This window comes from Brassica napus, chromosome C8 (genome assembly GCF_020379485.1).
Source record: "Brassica napus cultivar Da-Ae chromosome C8, Da-Ae, whole genome shotgun sequence".
NCBI classification, from domain to species: domain Eukaryota; kingdom Viridiplantae; phylum Streptophyta; class Magnoliopsida; order Brassicales; family Brassicaceae; genus Brassica; species Brassica napus.
The window spans coordinates 25,366,664-25,380,742 of record NC_063451.1 but is presented as its reverse complement, the minus strand read 5'-3'; the positions used below and the strand labels follow the sequence as shown (position 1 = coordinate 25,380,742).

At 44.5% G+C, this 14,079-nt stretch overlaps 1 protein-coding gene across 1 annotated transcript; it reads right to left on the bottom strand.

Annotated features, from left to right (window-relative positions):
* Positions 1-6,167: 6,167 nt before the first annotated feature.
* Positions 6,168-11,329, bottom strand: LOC125591684 (meiosis-specific protein ASY2-like). The gene is made up of 4 exons (XM_048766296.1): positions 8,049-11,329; positions 7,849-7,983; positions 7,242-7,744; positions 6,168-7,143 (listed from the first exon to the last, which is right to left on the bottom strand). The coding sequence occupies exons 1-4, from the start codon at positions 9,985-9,987 to the stop codon at positions 6,868-6,870; spliced, it is 2,853 nt and encodes a 950-aa protein (XP_048622253.1). The 5' UTR covers positions 9,988-11,329; the 3' UTR covers positions 6,168-6,867.
* Positions 11,330-14,079: the final 2,750 nt, after the last annotated feature.

Sequence of the window (14,079 nt, the reverse complement as noted above, 5' to 3'; positions counted from 1 at the left end):
GACGAGCTCGCTCGAGGAACGACCTCTCGCTTGGACGACCTCGCGCATTCTCAGATTATTTGCAATAACCGCATCAACGAACTCCAGTCTGTAGAAATTGACGCATCAAAATCACAACAAGTTGATATCACTCCACGACTCCAGCGTGTTCTGTTCAGCGATTTACCAACACCAGTGACCGGTTCAGGACAACAGCAATCAATCCAAGCCAACGATCTACGTGCACCAATCACAAATTCCAGACAACAACATCAGAATCATGTGAACGAATCTTCAGCACTAATCATCGACTCCAGGCAGCAGCGCCCAAGTTATCTAAATGAACAACATCTTCAAAACACCAGTTTCCCGCAGATCCCCAACAGGGAAACCCAACAGAGAGACGACGACATTGAAGAAATGAGGATTCAGCTGCAAAGCATGAACTCCAAAGTCCATCAGGCAACCAGCGCAGCACCAGAGATCGATCGCGTACTCCGTGAAACCCAAAATACACCTTTTACAATTCGCCTCATTAGTATCCCTGTCCGACACCAGAAGAACAAAATCAAACTCCCAACTTACAACGGAACATCCGATCCAAGAGAATATCTCACCGCCTTCAGTATCGCAACCGGGAGAGCCAATTTCTCACCAGAAGAACGTGATGTCGGTCTCTGTCAATTGTTTGTGGAAAATTTGAGCGGACTCGCCCTCGGTTGGTTTTCTCGCGTTGAAGCTCATTCTATTGACAACTACAATCAACTCTCGACGGCCTTCCTCAAACACTACTCGCTATTTATCCAACAGAGTGCAACTAATGCCGACTTATGGACTCTAGCTCAAGAACCTACAGAGACACTACGCTCGTACATCAAAAAATTCAGAGCCATCGTTTCTCGCATCACCGTGCTCGACGAAGCAGCAGTCCTCGCACTCCGAAACGGTATTTGGCACGAATCACCATTCCGAGAAGAGCTCATGAAGTATAAACCACAGACTCTGGAAGATGCACTCCATCGGGCTATAACTTTCATCGAAATCGAAGAAGATAAAGCTGCATTCAGCAAAAAACACGCAGCCACCAAAAAATCATTTTCAAAGGACAAAGAACCTGACGAATACAACGAACCTAGACAACATTATGACAAAGCGTACAGAGATGGAAAGAGCAGGAAAGCATCCAATTATCAAATCAGCGACCAACCATCTAGTCGCTCCACAGGAAAGCAGGCTCGCAGCAGTCAAGGATCAGAGGATACCCAAACATATTGCAGCTACCATAAATCTAAGACTCATAATACGGAAGAATGTCGCCATCTACAGGAGTGGTTGTTGAACAAGTACCGCAACGATCGGGATTCATCATCTAAAGACCAGCAAAACGACAAGGCACCAAAAAATGAGGTGAACGTTTTCGACAAGTCAAGGAAGAACGCGATCGCCAACACGGACAGAAACGTTCTAACGAGCAAACAAACGCAGACACAGAGGCTCATAAGCGCGCATGCGACGACCGAAACAATGAACAGAAACGCGAAAGAACTCCCCCACCTCGACGTGTAATTAACGTGATCATGGGAGGCCTCCAGACTTGCAAAGATTCAGTTCGATCAATCAAGGAATACGAGCGTAAAACATTCACCTCGCAAAAATGGGGAAGCATCAGTCACATCGACGATAAACCAAAGAATGACTATGAAATCAGTTTCAGAGAGGAAGACACCAAGGGACTAGACACGCCACACAACGACCCCCTCGTCGTCGAACTCAGGATAGGTGACTGTGAAGTAACACGCGTACTGGTCGACACTGGAAGTTCAGTTGATTTAATCTTTTCAAAAAAACTTCAATGGATGGATGTCAAAGATTACGAGCTAAAGCCTTGCAAAAGACCAGTCACAAGTTTTACCAGAGATACAACAATGACAATCAGAACAGTAAAGCTCCCAGTCTACGTAGCAGGAATCACCAAAATCGTCAAATTCGTGGTTATCGAGAGCCCTGCCATTTACAACGCCATACTCGTCACCCCATGGATACATTCAATGAAAGCAGTTCCATCTACATATCATCAGTGCATGAAATTTCCCACTACGTCAGGGACCTACACCCTCAAAGGAAATCAACGTCTCTCGCGCACATGCTTCGTAACCGAACATAAGTTAAGAAAATCTTCAAGGATATGTCTAATAGCTAGGCAAGGCGATGAGCAAGAAATAATAGACGACCACGCCCGGGAACTGGTGATACAAGTTAACATCGACCAAAGCGACCCAGAACGATGCGTCGGAATCGGAGCAGACCTAAAAGACGATCTCAAAGACCAACTTATCAGCTTCCTTCAATCCAACGCTTCAACCTTCGCCTGGACAACCGAGGACATGCCCGGGATCGACCCATCTGTCACTTGCCATGAGCTAAACGTAGACCCCATCTTCAAACCAGTCAGGCGAAAAAGGCGCAAGCTCGGCCTGGAGCGCGCCAAGGCCGTAAACGACGAAGTTGAACGTTTGACAAGCGCAGGATCCATCACAGAAGTCAGGTACCCAGAGTGGCTCGCTAACCCTGTTGTCGTCAAAAAGAAAAATGGAAAATGGCGCGTGTGCGTCGACTTCACCGACCTCAACAAAGCATGTCCCAAAGATAGCTTCCCACTCCCTCACATCGACCGGATAGTCGAAGCAACGGCAGGGAACGAGCTCCTATCTTTTATGGATGCCTTTTCAGGATACAACCAAATTATGATGCATCCAGATGATAGGGAGAAAACCGCGTTCATCACCGATCGAGGAACATACTGTTACAAAGTCATGCCCTTTGGACTCAAGAATGCTGGCGCAACCTATCAACGCTTAGTGAACCGAATGTTTGCCGAACAGCTCGGCGACACCATGGAAGTTTACATCGACGACATGCTCGTCAAATCCCTCACTGCCAGCGATCACATCAAACATTTAACGACTTGTTTTGAAAGCCTCAACAAATACAATATGAAGCTCAATCCGGCCAAATGCACTTTCGCCGTCACATCCGAAGAATTTCTCGGATATATTGTCACCAAGAGAGGAATCGAAGCAAATCCAAAAAAAATCACAGCCATTGCGGAACTCCCATATCCAAAAAACACGAGAGAAGTCCAACGATTGACAGGACGCATCGCTGCACTCAACCGATTCATCTTGAGCTCGACAGACAAATGCCTCCCTTTCTACCAACTTCTACGACACAACAAACGTTTCGAGTGGGACGCGAAATGCGAAGAAGCCTTTCAACAGCTGAAGCAATATTTATCCACACCACCGATTCTGGCCAAACCCAAAGACGGAGAAGTATTGTACTTATACATATCAGTCTCCGCATGCGCTGTAAGCAGTGTTCTGGTTCGCGAAGACCGTGGGGAGCAGCGTCCAATCTTCTACACCAGCAAGGTTCTCGACAACGCTGAAACACGATACTCACCACTCGAAAAACTCGCCTACGCCGTAGTTGTCGCAGCTCGCAAGCTCAGACCATATTTTCAATCTCACACAATCCACGTCCTGACTAACCATCCGCTTCGATTGATACTCCACAGCCCAAGTCAATCTGGACGAATGGCCAAATGGGCAGTCGAGCTCAGCGAATACGACATCGAATTCAAAAGCAGAACGAGCGCAAAGTCTCAGGTATTAGCAGATTTTCTGACCGAGCTACCTCCATCCGAATACGACAATGATCTAAACACCAAGAATTGGTGTCTCTACGTCGACGGTTCATCTTCACGAAACGGATCAGGTGTTGGAATACGACTCATATATCCTACCAGCGAAATCATCGAGCAGTCCTTTCACCTCGCTTTCCCGGCCTCCAATAACGAAGCTGAATACGAAGCTCTCATCGCTGGTCTCCATCTTGCAAAGGCGGTTGGTGTGAACAAGATAGAAACTTTCTGCGACTCTCAGCTTGTCACCAATCAATTCAGCGGCGAATACGAAACAAGAAACGACCAAATGAATGCTTACTTACAAGTCGTCCAAAAACTTTCCCAAGATTTCACCAACTTCACCCTCACCAAGATTCCTCGTAGCGACAATTCCTCTGTTGACGCTCTTGCCGCCCTAGCATCAACCTCTGATCCTTCGCTCAGAAGAATGATTCCAGTGGAAAGCATCGATAAACCAAGTATCGAGTTAGCTATGGGAGTTAACGTCATAGATGACCTCGACGAAGAGATGGACGGCACCAATGAGATAGACGAACCTACACCTGAAGAAGAAGTTGCTGTTCCTATCGATTGGCGCGACGAAATAAAACTCTACATTACCGAGGGAACAACACCAGACAACCGCTGGGCTGCACGACGCTTGAAGGCTCGATGCGCACATTATGTCATGTACGACAACGCCCTCTTCAGATGGAGCTCGACCAAAGCATTACTGCGGTGCATACATGGTCAAGAAGTCAGATGGGTCCTCGAAGAGACACACGAAGGTGCGGGTGGTAATCATTCAGGTGGACGAGCCCTAGCCATAAAAATCAAGCGACACGAACATTTCTGGCCGACAATGGTCACAGATTGCGAAAAATTTGTATCTAAGTGCGAGAAGTGCCAGCGCCACGCCCCTATGATTCACCTACCAACGGATCTCCTCTCAACCACTACATCACCATATCCATTCATGAGATGGGCAATGGACATTGTTGGTCCAATGCCACCATCCAAACAGAAGCGCTATCTCCTTGTCATGACAGATTACTTCACTAAATGGGTCAAGGCCGAATCATACGCAACCATCCGCGCCCCTGACGTTCAGAAATTTGTTTGGAAAAACATCATCTGCCGCCACGGTCTCCCATACGAAATCGTCACCGATAACGGCTCTCAATTCATCTCAGCAACCTTCGAAAGTTTCTGCGCTTTATGGAAAATCAGATTAAGTAAATCTACACCAAGGAACCCCCAGAGAAACGGGCAAGCTGAGGCCACAAACAAGACAATCCTCAACGGAATCAAAAAACGTCTGGAAGAAAAGAAAGGAGTTTGGGCTGACGAACTCGACGGCGGTCTCTGGTCACACCGCACGACACCATGTCGTTCCACGGGTATAACACCATTCTCCCTATCCCATGGAATGGAGGCAATGTCACCAGCCGAAGTCAGCATCCCAAGCCTCCATCAGCTCACACTCACCGAAAATGAAGAGCTCAACAACTCAATGATCATCGACCACTTAGACCAAGTCGAAGAAAAACGGGACCAAGCTCTCCTCCGCATTCAAAACTATCAAAACCTGGCCGCTCGATATTATAACAAAAGAGTCAAAGGAAGGTTCTTTCAAATGAATGACCTCGTCCTTCGCAAAGTCTTCGAAAACACTCGCGAGTGGAAAGCAGGAAAGCTCGGTGCGAACTGGGAAGGCCCATACATGATTTCGAAAATCATCAAACCAGGTGTCTATGAACTCACCGAAATGAGCGGGGAAAAAGTTCCGAGATCATGGAATTCCTTGAATCTCAAGCGATTTTACTACTAAAGAAATCTACAAAGACCGGCGCGCCCCTGATGTACCAAAAATAAGACTCCAGGAGGATCCACCCTTTTTCAATTCAAGCATTTATTTTCCTCGTAAAGGTGGAACTACGGTCGGCTTGATCCCCGCCTGTGGGGTACGTAGGCAACCTCTCACGAGGCTCAGCTAGTTCTATAAAAAAATTATATATTTTTAACAAATATCAGGATACGACCACCACTCACAAAAAATACGAGATCCGTTCTCAGTGCTGCAGCCCCGCGCTCACACTTAATTTATTTGCAAAATAAAAATACGAGATCCGTTCTCAGTGCTGCAGCCCGCGCTCACACTCAATTTATTTGCAAAATAAAAATATGAGATCTGTTCTCAAGTGCTGCAGCTCCGCGCTCAAACTTACAAAATAGAAATACGAGATCTGTTCTCAGTGCTGCAGCTTCGCGCTCACAATTAATCAAATTTGCAAAATAGAAATACGAGATTCGTTCTCTGTGCTGCAGCTCCGCGCTCACACTTAATCAAATTTGCAAAATAAAAATACGAGATCCGTTCTCAGTGTTGCAGCTCCGCGCTCACACTTCAATCAAATTTGCAAAATAAAAAAATATATAGAGATCCGTTCTCAAAACACCAGCCCTACGACATCTCAACGATTTAAAGCCGGGCAAAGAAGACTAAAAACAAACATGAAGAATTCAAGCATCATATAAAAGAAGTCCAACATGATCCATCATAACAACCAAACCAACAAGAAGACCACCATCCATATCCGAAAGAGATCAACATGATCAAATCATAACAACCAAAGTCTCAAAAAAAGCAGCAAAATAAAAGATAGCAGCAGCCACGCAGGGCCTTGACGATCACACGAACTAAACTACGGGCGGGAAGGAACTTGACCCTCATGCCTCACATCCGAAGACACAGCACCAGCACGCTCAGCCACACGACGATGACTTGCTTCCTCACGACGACGATTTTCCTCCTTCCCTCTTGCCTTAGCAGCATCTTCAACCCCCGCAGTCAGAGTCATATGAACAGGAGAAAGTGGACGAGTAAAATCAAAGGAAGGGATATCAGCCAGTTCCTTGGGTTCAAACTCAACACGAACAACCAAGTTTGCCTTCTCCTTCCTCCGGACCAATTCATTCTCAAGATGCCTAACCTTACCATCAGGAATAATTATTGCCTCTTTCTTCCAAGTCTTGGCAGCATCAAGCACTCCCACAATCTGATTCACTCCATACATAGATGTGCGAACAACCTTCTGATTTTTCACATACCTCCGCACCTTTTCCATACGAGAATTAAAAGTAGCAAGCACATCATCATGTCTCGTTACTGCCCTGCGATACCTCCTGCCCGCCACCTCTTTTTACTTCTTAAAACGCTCCAAGTCGGCCGCTTGACGCTTCTTCACCCGTCCAGTTTCCAGAGCTATTTTTGCAGTGAGTCTTTGAACTTCTTCCAATGCATCTGACGACACTTTCTTCTCAGCCTCATACTTACCGCGCAGAGCCGCTATTTCCTCAGAACTATCAGCCTTGCCCTCAATAGAAGCAAGCTCAGCCTTCGTTTTTTCAAGCTCTGCCTTCACCTCTTCAAGCTCTTCATCCTGATTAACCACCAATTTGTTCGCAAATTTTAAAGCCTGCACAAAACAGCACAAAAAATATATATATCCTTTAGTTCAAAACCATAAACCATTTTTTTTTTTTTTAACTTTGAAGAGAGAAACAATTATCTTACAACAGCCAAGTGACGAGCGAACTCCTGATACCACTCACCGCGCCTGCCGTGGTCAAAAGGCAAACCATCAACGCCACCAGGCGATTGAAACAACTTAAAAAGATCACCACATCCCGAGGACAAACCATTGAACGAATGTTCAAACGGTTCAAAGGCAGCCTTCTCCGCAGCAGGCGACTCAACCACCAAAGACGGCTCAACATCAGAGCTCACAACTTTGCGAGATTTTGAAGGGGGCACGTTTTTTGGCGAATGACCAGCGGCAACTCTCTTCTTCACAACCTTCTCGCCTCCCGCAGCAACAACTTCCTTTCCAGAAACACCAGCGGACGGGACAGGAACTGTCGTACTAGTAAGACCCACAACAATACTACGAGCAGGTGCCGAAGGCTCCACACCGGCGGTACACTGACCAGACTCCACAACAGGGGCATCGTCACTACCCCCAGCAAAACAGTCAACCAAACTCGGAATCTCGCTCAAATCCATCTTTCTCCAACAAGCTACATTTTAAAAAAAAAAAAAAACCAACAAAACCACACAAAATCAGTAAACATCTAAACCAAGATCTTAACAATCAAAGGCATTAAAAACGCATATTTTCAACCTGAGTCAATAAACGGGATGCGCCGCCAAACCTCCGACCGCCTCACCACAGTCCAATCCCGAGCCTTCGTCTCCTTGAAGTATTCCACGCACTCACTATCACCAGGAGCAAGAGGAACACCAACTAAATGACGACCTGCAAAACAAGACAACAATCAATAAGAATGTCAAACAAGAACACACCAATAAGAGTGAAACTACCATTGTAAGGATTCCAACTACTCCTAAAAGGGACACTCATATCAGAAACATCAGGGACCGACGAAGGCGCAATTCGAACATAAAAAAACTTCTTAATCCAACATAACGTTTTTCTCTTCCTCTCCCCAACAACACCACAGCCAGCCTTCATTGACACGTAAAAATCCCCGTCCGTTTTATCACACCGAGTAATATGCGCGATACGTTCAAACAAGCATAGGCTCATGTGAACACCAATATCCGCGGCTGTGAACAAAGCTGCAACTATGTTTCGGATAGCAGCAGGAGTAAGCTGAGCGAGTGCAATAAGATGTTCATCACAATACGCCAGCAGCAACCTCGGGAGGGGAAACCACAAATGATACTCGGTGAACCAGAAGTCATAAACACAAAGCCACCCATCGGGAACCGTCCACGGACGTTCATCTTCGCCAGGGATACGCGCTTCTATGACTCCATTACGGCAACAGTTGGCTAAGATCCACTTAACTGTGTCCTCACTAACAATAGAAGGAAATGACTCCGATGGATCCGGAGGACTAACAAGAGGACCTATGAAACTCCTAGGCCTTTCCCTCGCCTTCCTGACCTTTTTCTTCACATAATCACAAGGATCACCAAAGGCATCAAGTGAACCAGCAAGGGAAGTAGCCAAGCTTTCTTGTTTTATTTTTCTCAAAATATCAGTAACATCGGCTCGACGATCACTACTTCCGTCGGCATCATCCCTCCCATCAGCTACAACAATGATCTCTAGACTACCACTAACACCGCTTTGCTCATCACTAAAATCATCATGCTCATCACTAAAATTACTACGTCTATCTACACCATCTCGGTCACCCACGTCATCATCGCCAACAGCGGCACGATCACCGTCACTAGCAAACTCGTCTTGCTCACTTTCCTCATCAACATCAACGTCACCGGTCCCATTCTGCTCATCACCGGCGCCTCCCAGAACACCATCATTTTCAACATCAACGTTTTCAACGTCATCATCTCGTCCATCATCTCCAACAACGTTATCAGATTCATTAGCAACATCAGCACCATCCGCAGATTCCTCACTATGAGAACTCGAGTACGAACTACCGTCAGAGGAACTTGTAGTTTCCGACGACGACTCTCTCGCTAGAAAGGAGTTTGCCAACTGCATCTGCTCATATTCCCGGATAGTTTCCAACATAGTCTTCTGCACCAAAGATGACGAACTCAAGACAACAGGAGGCGTTTTCAAAGATGGTCTCGACCCTCCAACACCAGGCTCCGCCACCAAATTCGTCCCGTGCTCATCAAAAAGAAACTCGGTCCCTTCCTCGATCAAACTCGCACTTACCCTACCTTCTGCTTCGCTTCCCGTAAGAGTACCTACCTCAGCAAAAATAACAGATTCAGCAATCTCCGACCACGACTTGCGACCATCAGCAAGCTCCATCTTACGAACCATCAAAGACAGCTGCTCACGAGCAAACTCCCCATCCAACGAACTGAACCCCACTTCATCACAACACGGCTCCGTGGAGCTCGGCATAGCAAGCGACAAGCTCGTACCCTCCACATCTCGACCACATTCTTTCACTGACAAAGAATCTGATACAACAGACGAAATCAAGCTCGGCACTGCCATCGACGTGCTCACAACACCGGAAGCCGACCGCAGAGCCACCAACGACAAGCTCACAACACCAGGAGCCGACCTCGGAGCAACCATCGACGAGCTCGGGATATCAGGAAATGTGCGCGAGATCTCCACCGGCAAGCTCGGAGCTACCGTCGACGAGCTCGGGATCTCCACCGGCGAGCTCGGAGCTACCGTCGACGAACTCGGGACCTTCACCGGCGAGCTCGGAGCCAAGGTCGACGAGCTCGCAACACCAAGAGCCGACCTCGAAGACACCGTCGACAAACTTTCACCAGTGACGACCTCAGCCACCATCGACGAACCTTCACCAAATAAACAAACCGGTGGAGAGACAAGCTTGTACAAAAGACAAGCCGACCACAAGACAAAGCTCAGCTCACCCTTCACGACCAAATCTCTCGGTCTCTTCTCCCACAGACCGCAAGCTCAGCTCACCCCTCACGACCAAATCGAGCTCGGTCTCTTTTCCCATAGACCGCAAGCTCGGCTCTCCCTTCACGACCAAATCTCTCGGTCTCTTCTCCCACAGACCGCAAGCTCGGCTCACCCTTCACGACCAAATCGAGCTCGGTCTCTTCTCCCACAGACCGCAAGCTCAGCTCCTCCTCCAAATCGAGCTCGGTCTCTTCTCGAGCTCGGTCTCTTCTCCCACATCACAGACCGCGAGCTCAACACTGTCAACCGTAAAAAAAAAGGAGGGAGGAGAAGAACCGCGAGCTCAACACTGTCAACCGTAAAAAAAAAAAAAAAAGGAGGGAGGAGAAGAGTAATAAGACGAGCTCGGACCTTTTCTTTTTTTAAAAAAAAAAAAAAACTCAGCCTCTCTTTCTCCCACACATCACAGACATTCAGCTTCTTCCACCGAAAAAAAAAAAAAAAGAAGGGAAAGGAGAGACAAGAAAGAGTGTCGGCAAGAAGGAAACCAAAAAAAATATATATATATAAAAATAATAAACAAAGAGAACAAGGACCACACCAAAACAATAAAAAGAGAGAGCAAAATCTTTAACTTTGCTTCCAAATGGGAGACAAGTTTTTAAAAAAAAATAAGAGATCCATCCATCACTTATATAGCAGAAAAAAAAACGTGTTGCCCTATTTCTCGACAATTCCTGAGCCTGCCCTGATTTTCTCAGACAGAAGATTCTAGAAGAATTCACCAAGATTCAACACTTGGCGAACTATGGGGGGACAATTGTTGGAGATGGGCTTAGCACAGACCCATTAAGAGCTAAACCCAAAATCAGGTCCGGCCCATTAAGCAACAATTGGTGATTTCGCTAGAAGACAAAACGTACGTCACTATAAATAGAAGACGTCAGACTCATTGAAAGGAGGTTCAGAAAAGTACAGAAAGTACAGAAAAGGAGAGCATCGCCTCTTCATCACAGACAAAGTTTCGGACGACCTCGACCACCAGACGAGCTCGGCCCAGACGAGCTCGGCCCAGACGACCTCAGACCATAAAATAGAAAGATACTTGTTTAGACGAACTGTTTACACGAACATCTTTAGTTCTTGTAATTGACCGAGCTTGTTTATTCTTGACTATTAATACGAAAATCTCCACCCCTTTACATCATTTATAAATATTACATCACCGACCGGATATGGAAACAACAGTGGTTCTCTCCTCTATACCAGGTGGAGGACCCATCCTAGCCACCACATCACCAGAAGGTTTTGAACGCAAAATACTTTGTACTTTCTCCAACTTTTTTTTTTTTTTTTTTGAATATATGTTAAATTTATTTAAAAGAAAATACCATTTTTACATGTAGTGCATCAGTTTATAAAATTCAACACTCAGAAAAAGCTATTTGTTATGAAAAGAAGGTTATCTTGTGGCAAACCACAAAGAAAGCCCTGCTGCAAATTTGAAGTTTCCTTGTTGGCGGAAAGCTAAGCAACGGTTCCGAGTCAGCCGATTCACCATTTTTGCAAGCCTTGCTGGTGCTGTAGGTATACCCCCATGTCTCCTTTCATTTCTTTCCTTCCACAGAGAATATATTGTTGCTTGGATAGTGTAACGTGTGAAAAAAGTTTCAAGTAGACCTCGGTTAGTATCCATACTAAGGTCCATCAGTTCTGACCATCTTGTAGTGTAGCTCGTCTTTAATACATCTTTTAGTGTCCTTTCGTTTCTAATACATCTTTACCATAACGATAGGTTAAAAAGAAGTTACTGGAGCAGTACCCGCACATAGACAATCTTTCTATTTCTGAAGTCCTATCTTCAAGAAGTTTAGTGACCTTTGGTTGGATGACTTCGACCTCTGAAAGCCATACGTTGAATTCGTCTAGCGCTCGCAAACCTCTACGTTCTTCCATCTCAATTTTTTTCTGCAAGTCATCCTTCACTGCTTTGAGGCGTGTCGCAACCTCTTGCAAAGCCTCAAGATTATCTTCCAGTTCGAGTATATACTTGGCCTTTTCAAGAAACCATTTTTTGCAGGTTGAAAGCAGAATGAAAGTACGCTTGAAACTACGTTCCACATCGTGTTTCAATAGAAAGAAAAAGAAAAGCAAGCAGGCTTTTCTAGAACGTAAAACTCAAGAACGTACAGAAACTAATACTAAAGAAGCAAGCAGGCTTCGTCTTGTTCGTAGAATACAAACTTGCCCTTGTTAATAAACTAAAGATGCTAACTGGACATCGAAAATTTAAGTTGACCGTAGTTTATTATTATTGCTAGTGGCTTATATTTCAACATTTTATAAGTTTCTTGTTAACACGTTACTTTATTTCTTTCTTTCTTTCTTTCTTTTTTCAACAAAAATAAACTTTTGTACAATGTTTCAAAGAGAAGAAGAAGATTTCATTTTCAAGAATGACGCAGAGGCCAACAACAATGAAAATGCAGCAGGTAATTCAAGCTCTTCAGCATCCAACAAGTATAGATCTAAGGAAGAGAAAGAGGAAGCTGAGACTAACGTTTGTTTATTTAGACTTGAATCTTTCTCTGTAGTTGACAAGCGAAAAAAAATGCTCCTCAATACGTTACTAAGTAGTAGCTATGTAAGCGTCCAAGCATATCAATCACTCTAGCATATTGCGTGGTTATTGGCTCAACTCCGAAAACTCATTCCATAGATTAACAGATCTTAAGCCTTTCCTCAACCAGACAACCATCCTCAACCAGACAACTATCCCCCAGTGTAGCTACATGCTGTGAGAGTTTCAACGAGGGTGGTTTCAACCAGACACGAATATGATTTGAAGGATACCTGTCAAAGATACTGCCCGAGTTTTTGTAATATTGCAGAACAAAGCAATACTACGAAACAAAATTTGTTGAACACGGGAAGATCATATAATAAGAAAAAATATAGTAGCTCAAACTTTTTTAGTAATCGAGAACAACTATGCGTTTATTTTAGGGGTGTAACGTTATTAGCTCTAATTTCTTTTTTTGTTTAAATTCTCTTTTTTTTTTTTGTTTTGTTTTGTGTTGAAGCTAGGAATCGATGTTCAGTAAAACAGAACTAACTAAAATTGAATCAAGCCGAAGTTGAAAAAGTGGTTTTGATTTGGTAATACCGGATAAAATGAATAGAGGTCATTTTTCAAAAATCGTGGTATATGGATATGTTTCAATCTATAAACCGGTACTACCTAATAAACTGAAGAAGCCGGTCAATTAAAATGCATTAGTATACTTATATGTAAATTCACTTGCGGAGCTTGACCATTTATTATGTCATAAAAAACATGTGAGCGATCAAGAACATTGATATCATTTAAGTTACCTGGAGGTCCAAAAAACGCATGTCATATCCAAAGATCATATGAAGTAATCGCCTCTAAAACGATAGTCGGTTTTCCAGAACCACGAGAATATCGCCCTTTCCAAGCGGTGGGACAATTCTTCCACTCTCAATGCATACAATCGATGCTTCCTGATGTTAGGAGTTTTCAAAGCTCCTAAGCCAAATTTTGTAGTAAAAATGATTGTCGAACCAATTCTAAGGGAATTCGAAGCAACGAGAATGCAAATACTCACTCAATCTAAGTGCAACCAGTGATTTCAAATGATTTCTAAGCTAATGAATAAAGCTGATTCAGTTTCAGAATAATAAAAGCGGTAAATGAGTTGACTTTCTTAACTAAGGAAAATGAGAACTCATGGGCATAGAAATTTGACCTTGGGTGATCAAGTTTCGAACTAAGGATGGCAGACGAACAATCAAACTATCAACCTCAAGCTTAGACATGATTCTAAACAAACTCTATGTCTAGATGAATGTTCATTTACTAACACATTTCAAGCAACAAATGTCTTTGGTTGAATAATATGGAAGCAATCATTACTAACAGGTCTAAGGCTATCTTAGCACTTGTAACAACAAATGTCTTTGGCAAAATATGCTAAAAGCTTAGAAGAG